Raw genomic sequence first — 7,658 nt, forward strand, 5'->3', positions numbered from 1 at the left:
CTAGACGGTCAAACCATCAATTTGAAATATGATTCATCTTAATAAATATGTTCGGTAATTTCCAAACAAATGAGAACTATGAAAAATCTAAGCTCATAAGAAAATATAAACAAGTGTGATCAAAATTTATGATTTTCAATAAATTTCAATCAATATTAAAGTGTGTTCCAAAAAATATATTAAAGAATGTGTTATTAACATTTTTCTATAACAGAAATATAATCACCAACAATCTCCAATAGTTTGTCCCCACTGGCTCTAAGTCCTCCATCCGCCACTGATTAAGTTAGTTTTACAAATTTACTAAGGTTGTGTTTGCTGCAAAGTATCACAAATTATTCCAAGAAATGTAAACACGGAAATATCACATTCCCATGTTTATTACACAAGTTTTAACAATATATTCTTAGGCATTGTTGATTCCCAAGAATATAAAATACTCACCTTTGTTTCTCTTCTTATGTTATTCCCATGATGAAGAATGGGTATCTAGATTCCCATCAAAATGTAAGTTCCTTCACCTTTGTTTCTCTTCTTATGTTATTCCCATGATGAAGAATGGGTATCTAGATTCCCATCAAAATGTAAGTTACTTCCTATAATAGCTATTCATGTCCACTATCTTCTCTCCCATATCTTTTTTTTAATTAAATAATTTTCTAAAATGATCAAATATCAATTCATGGGAATAATATTTTCTGACATAATATTCCAACATGTAATTCCTAGGAATTAATATTAAACCTCGAAACAAATACTCTCTAATATAATAAAATAATATTAATCAAATAAGGAAATAAATTAAAAACATAATATGTTAGAGATCTCACATCAACTAATGATATGACTAAACTAAAGTACATAACTAGAGGACAACTCTCACTTTACAAGCCGATTTTGTAAGGTTGAATTAAGTTTCAAATTCTAAAATGATATCAAAGTCTATTTTTTAACCATTGTTGACGGGCTTATCGGGTCATCATCAGACCACTTATAGATGTCCAATCCAACAAACTTCAAACTAGAGATGATCAATCCTTCATGTAAAAATTACTTTTATCAATTATGATACTAGTTGGTAAAACAATACATTATAAAAATGAATAATTACACAAACCCCTAAACCTTAACCAACTAGGTATGATATGTGCAACATGTGAATTTCATGGGATAGTACACATCTAAGGCCAAAACACAACCCACCAGAAAGAGAAACACAATAAAATGCTAAACATATTGTTAGGATTTGAAGTGTTGTGGACTGCAATGTGTCTGATATGAGTGTTCCATTCCATTTATGTCTGGCATGGACAAGGTTCCCCTTGTGCTCATAGTAGGAGTGAATCAGCAAACAAGTCAAGCTTGAGAACTCACATCTGTTTCTGGTACAATCTTCTATAGATTTTTGCACCTTCATGTTCTGCATGAATCTCTCTCTCAGTCCTTATTGCCATGGGGTTGCTTAACAACCACCCTTCACTGTCACACAACATAGCCGGGTCCAAAACTTCTATGTGTTTGAGTGTTTTAACTTCATCAAACTGATTTCTCATGTCAAGTGCCATTTCAATCACATCAGACTGTATGAATACCTGCCATAACACAATAACAAACGTGAATTTCAGCAAAGTTGATTCAAGTACATGCATTTAAGATGCCCTTGGATGTTTCTCATGCACATTTCCTGGAGATCTCTTGCATTATGTAAGACTTATGAGTGCATTTGAAGATAGAAAGATTATTTATAAACCTTGATATTTGAATTAAAATAGATAGTTGGAAGACGTTAATTATTAGTTAGGTCTCCAAGAGATGATGAAGTAACCTTAGAACTTAGAAGGAACATTGGGATACTAAAAGTCATATTGCACAGGAGCAAAGGGCATATTTCAAACAGAAAGTTTTACAATTTTATTTTGCTCATTCCGTCTAATCCCTACATGCCAAAGTAATAGTTTAACTCATCTCCAAAAAGCATGAATGAATGAAAAACATTGGGTTAGTCACTTGGGAAGCTAATGCAGACATCAAAGTCAAAAGACCAGTCATGTTTCCCATCATCAATGAAAAAAGCAATACTGTACGCATTGTGGCAGTTTGGTATTGACTTTTGAGCATATTGCTCAACTCCTCAATCCCCAACCTTATTTTGGTTTTTCTCAATGCTTTTGTTGCAAATTGTGTACGGGGGTACATTTGCATTGATATAATGAATGAGATTCATCTTCCAATGTTATCACAGAGGTAGAAAATCTAATTCCATGCATTATTACCCCATAAAGGATAATGCACAATGGAAAAATCCCAAGCATATTGCTGATAGTCGTCTTCAAACTGGAAGAGTCAATTAGTATATAATCACAAGTCGACCAATATGTCAAGTATACACTCATATTTATCTTTCTCAAAACTTGAAGCTTTTCTTCTCCTTCGTTATTAGCTCCTTCAAAAATCATTAAAGAGTAACATATCTCTCAGTCCCTGGTATCAACAATTATAAATGCTCATAGCATTACACCACTTCAGTCTTACTTTATTTTATAGGAAAAGGAAGACAGATAGGATATGGAGTATGGCTCTTATACAATGAATACTAGCAAGAAACTTCTAATTCATACAAATTCAAGTAAGACAGTATAAGAAGGTAATCTCAAAGGAGAATATTTACCAACCCACTAGGAGAACACACATGACATTTACAATCGATTAAAAATGTATAAGAGTGAGTAGAAATTATACCTGTCCCCCAGGCATTAAATTATCTACTATAGCACCAACCAAAGGCTTCTGCAGAACTCTTCTTTTATGATGTTTTTTCTTGAAATGTGGGTCTGGACACTGCATGTATAGAATGAAATCATTTAACCAGAAAAAAAAGGCCATTAGATGTAAAACCTTTTTAAGTAATAGCATTTTAGTCAACAAGCCCTTCTTGCCTTGCAATGCTCCATAGGGGTCTCAATTGCCCCAGAAAGCACTCCCCCTCCTGTTGAACAGCCTTAGGTTGCTCAATGGGGCCTACCAGCTTAGTACTATAAAAATGTAGATGACATCCTATATAGAACATAGATACAAAAGTACGTCATAGAATTCCTAGTACATGGAGATAAACTCACCAATACTGAAACTAAGACCAAGGGCCCGGGATATGATTCTACCAACTGCTTGAAAGAAATTGTCGCGTTTGCAAACAAGAAAAGTCTGCATTTTAGTGTAACAACAGTCATCACTCTAGCATTGAAAAAAATAAGCATGTATATATTTTACTCCACCATCTATATATGTAGTTTTAGGATAGTACATGTTATCAAGAGCCAGATCCTTTGCCCATGACTCAGCACGCTTGACTATCTGCACAACGAAGTATAACATTATCACTCAAGATATCCCCTATATTCAAAGCTTAATGTGCCACAACACATAAGAAATCAAAACTATTTGAAAGAAAGAAATTATCAAGGGCATTTGAAACCAAAAGTGGCAGAAAGAAAAAAGGGTTCCATACCCTTTCCCGTATTTCCAATCCCAAAAAGTTTCTCTCTTTAGGAGTTCTTTTAGCCAGCCACATTAGAAACCTGCCACTGCCTGACATTGTTTACAACAACAGATAAGCTGGAATAAGTAAGTGCACTTATAGGTTTCTCAGGTAGTGAAATGATTAATCGATCCTTGTCCTAGACGTAATAGAATTTTGATGTCAAAAGAAAAAAAATAATGAAAATAATTGGAATATCAATTTCAACAACATATTTTGGTTACATAAATTAAAAGGGTCAACTACTCAACTCCAACCTCAGTACTATTACGTAAGAAACAAATTTCATCATTGTCAACTTCCACATACATGATCTGTGCCAGTCCTTAACAGACACACTAAATGCATCAAATAAATTATCATTGAGATTCAGGTTACCACATCCAATGTCCACCATGAGCGGCAATGTTGGGTCTGCAAAGGCATGGTTCCAGTCTGGTACTTGTGCAGGAACCTACAAAGAAAAAGAATCACATTTAGTGGAAAGCAAAAGGCTCCTTCAATTCATGGTAAATTGATTCATCGAACCAATATCCTAACCCCATGCCACAAAAGCTATTTATGTCTTGTTTCTATATCTGCCTCTGGTTCTCCAAATCAATATACCACGAGTTTAGTTTTTGATATACTAATACTATCGTGTAAAGACTTTTGTACAGTCAACTAATTAGAAATCACTATAGATATGACTTTTAAATTAACAAAAGTCAGCAATCTTATCATACATGACAATTCATGATTGGATACAACAACAATAACAAAGCCTTATCCCATTAGGTGAGATCGGCTACATAGATACATGAAACCATTCAACTTGGTTAAAGACCAAAATTTCAAAGACGTTTAACTCTGGCTATGGTCTCATAGCGAGTCCCCAAGCCCGGATAAAGGATGAGGGTTGTGTTAGGCATTTGGCAACAAATGTAAAACTCGCTGATATAATGACCATGACAATCCATGACTGGATAACAGTGTAAAAAAGAGAACTTTTACACTGTCAGTGCATTCTAATTAATTTCTTAGTTCCAATACCTCACTGTATAACAACTTGAATAGACGCGGACAAACAGACTAAATTGAAAACAAACATCATTAGCATAGAGACCAAAATTACATTTTATCCATATATAATATCACACATAATATATGATGAAAATTAAGCTCTGACTAATAAAATGAACATGAACAACAAGCTAAAACAATGGAATGGAGAAATTGAATTTATAGAGGAACATATTACCGAGAAAGAAGAGCTTAGGGGATTAACATGCTGCCTTATCCTGACGTGACCCAGATCCTGAAATTGGATACACAACAGCATAAAATGGTTAAGCAAACAAACAAATATAAATCAGGAAAACCAAAAATAAAAAAACTAACACTCAAACTCAAAACATAATAGTTCTTCTTACATTAGGTTGTGCATCACATCATATAATATTAGTGGGTTATAAGTTTTTTTTATTGGCAAATGTAATGTTAATTCATTAGAATGTTAGTTTTGTCAGCAAGAGAGAATCAAACTCATGACATTTCCCCTCTTCCCTTCCCCCCTAACCATCCAATCAACCTTATAACTCCCTAGGGGATTACAAGGTTGGTTCAATGATTGATGAGAGGAGGGAAAGAAAAAAGTCGTAAGTTTGAATCCTTCAACTAACAAAACTAACAACTAACATTGGTAAACAAAATATCTATGAACTTTTTCTTTTTTATCATCAAATGTTAGTTTTGTTGGAAATGTCAATTGGGGGATTCCAATCCGCAACTCTCTCCCTCCCTTCTCTCTTCACCATTTTCCAATCTCATTGGGACAACCTTATATCTATAAAAAAAGCATCATATGAATATAAAAAGGCAAAATTGTATTTTTTTATCATCTAGTTGTCTCTAATTTCGATTTTTGTCCCCTTTTAAATTTATTCACGAATTTTATTCCCTAATTATGTCTAAATATGGTTTCCAAGCCTAAATTTAAACGTTGACTTTCACTTTCACATGTCAGGTTTTGATTGGACGTTGAACATGACAGTCAAAAGAAGACTAAAATGAAAATTGGAAACAACTGGGGGATAAAAATGCAATTTTGCCTAAAAAAAAGTTACCAAGTTGTAAGAGAGGTTGAGGTCAGCATATTCCAATGCCACCAGCTGTGAGCTTTGCGGAAGGGGCTGTTGTTCATGTTGTTGTTGTAGTGTTGCTTGAGCGGAAGAGGACACGTGGCAGTTGGAGGAGAAAGAGAGGGAAGAAGGAGTAGGGGGAGTAGCGAGAAAAGGTGAGAATCGTAACATTAGTCGCGAACTCTGTGATTGCAACAACAAACGGGAACAACAGTAAGAAGAAGCCATCGAGCCTTATCTATTGTTGTAATTCCTTGTTCTTGCTCGGTTGTTTTGTTACTTTACTTACTCCCCTTCAATTTTAATTAGTTTTTTCGCCTGGTAAAATGGGCCACCTTCCGAGCCCATTTAGCATCAACTTATCTCATCTTTAAAACTACGTTAATTACAATATAATTCTAGTTTTTCCTTATCTTATTTTTGGTTTCTCTGTTTTTTTTTTTTTAATTTTAATTTTTTCACTTTAATTTTTATCTCTTAATTTTTTTGTTTGGCTTATTGACCCTATGTTTTGTGTAACGATAATATATTAAGTATTTTTTTTGCTTTTTTGTTTTTTTTTCCGATTATGATATTCATAAGAAGTTGAGGTTGGATGACAAATTTTTATTGAAAATCATGAGAGCAAATAAGGTGGGTATTTTCCTTCAAACACCATTTATTTCATATCCAATTATCAATTAAGATTTGAGCTATAAATCACTTAATTAAAGAATACAAATAAGTGTCGGTTGTTGTTAATGATATATTAAGTTTTAACTTTTGTCATTGAGAGTGTAAATTAACTGATGCAAAAAATTTTCATTTTAACTTATGATCTATAATAAACTGAATTTAATAATCATATATTGATAATATAAAATAATTTTATAATATAATTTAATCACAAATTATTATTAAGACTTTTAAAATAATTATCATAAAAGTTAATAAATTTACTATACATACATTATGAATTATAATTAAATGACAATGTAAAATATTTATTGTATGATTATTAAACTTTTTTTAATAATATTAATGAAACAAAAATTATTTTAATTTATAAAATAATTAAATAATTATTTAAAAAAAAACCAATTATTAGCTTAAGTCCGAGTATTAACCATGTAGTTTTCTTATACTGGGGGGGGGGGGGATCCTCATAAGAATTTTACAATTTTACTTGCGCAAAATTGTCTCCTACAAAATTGCATATAGATTAATTTAGGTGAGATTCATTTAATTTTATTAAAGAATAAAATATGATTTTCCATCTAAATAAATATAAAAATATTCCAAATTTGTTGTTGTAAAAGTTTTAGTCTGTTTTGGTTAGGATGTAGGTTCAATAAATCTAAACCTATAATGATGATTTTTTTTTTTATATTAATTATGCATATGAATTATGTAAAAAAACAAATCAATACATGCAAGTTCAAATATTTGAGCCTAAAATAATATATTTCAATTTTATAAGGACAAAAAATGTGCCAAAAATTTTACAAGACAAATTCTAAATATTTGTATAAATTGGACCAAAAATATATTTTAACTAAAGGTGTTCAAATTTAGATCAATTCAAAATAAAAATCAAAAATTGCTAAAAAAAAATAAAAACTGAACCAAATCCATTTTTTTTATGTTTGGATGTTTTTTTCTCAAATTGATTGGTTCATTTCGATTTGTGTTTTTGAAATTGAACTAAATAGTAACACTTATACTAATTTAGTGTTATGCATTTTATGTTGCACCACTTGAGTTTCACAGTAGTTTTGTATTGTTATGTATATGAAACTTATACAATATTTATTATTTTATATTTGAGGTGATTTTTTAAGATGTGATTTAAAATAGATAAAATTTTATAAATTTTTACTATATCAGATTTAACATATTAATAAGTTTCATAAATTGTTATCAATAATTTTTTACTGAAATTTTATTTAAAATATGAAAAGAAAATATATAAATTTTAATGAAATAATATTTTAACAAAAATAAAAAAATTGAAGTTAATTAAA

At 31.2% G+C, this 7,658-nt stretch overlaps 1 protein-coding gene across 1 annotated transcript; it reads right to left on the reverse strand.

The window, feature by feature from the left end:
* Positions 1-1,015: 1,015 nt before the first annotated feature.
* LOC114406432 (tRNA (guanine-N(7)-)-methyltransferase-like) lies at positions 1,016-5,945 on the reverse strand. Its single transcript, XM_028369134.1, has 8 exons — positions 5,641-5,945; positions 4,776-4,832; positions 3,914-3,989; positions 3,506-3,585; positions 3,302-3,351; positions 3,117-3,201; positions 2,740-2,838; positions 1,016-1,592 (listed from the first exon to the last, which is right to left on the reverse strand). Exons 1-8 carry the CDS (start codon positions 5,881-5,883, stop codon positions 1,371-1,373), a joined length of 912 nt encoding a protein of 303 aa, XP_028224935.1. The 5' UTR covers positions 5,884-5,945; the 3' UTR covers positions 1,016-1,370.
* Between the last annotated feature and the right edge of the window lie 1,713 nt (positions 5,946-7,658).

Source organism: Glycine soja, chromosome 3, assembly GCF_004193775.1.
Source record: "Glycine soja cultivar W05 chromosome 3, ASM419377v2, whole genome shotgun sequence".
NCBI classification, from domain to species: Eukaryota; Viridiplantae; Streptophyta; class Magnoliopsida; order Fabales; family Fabaceae; genus Glycine; species Glycine soja.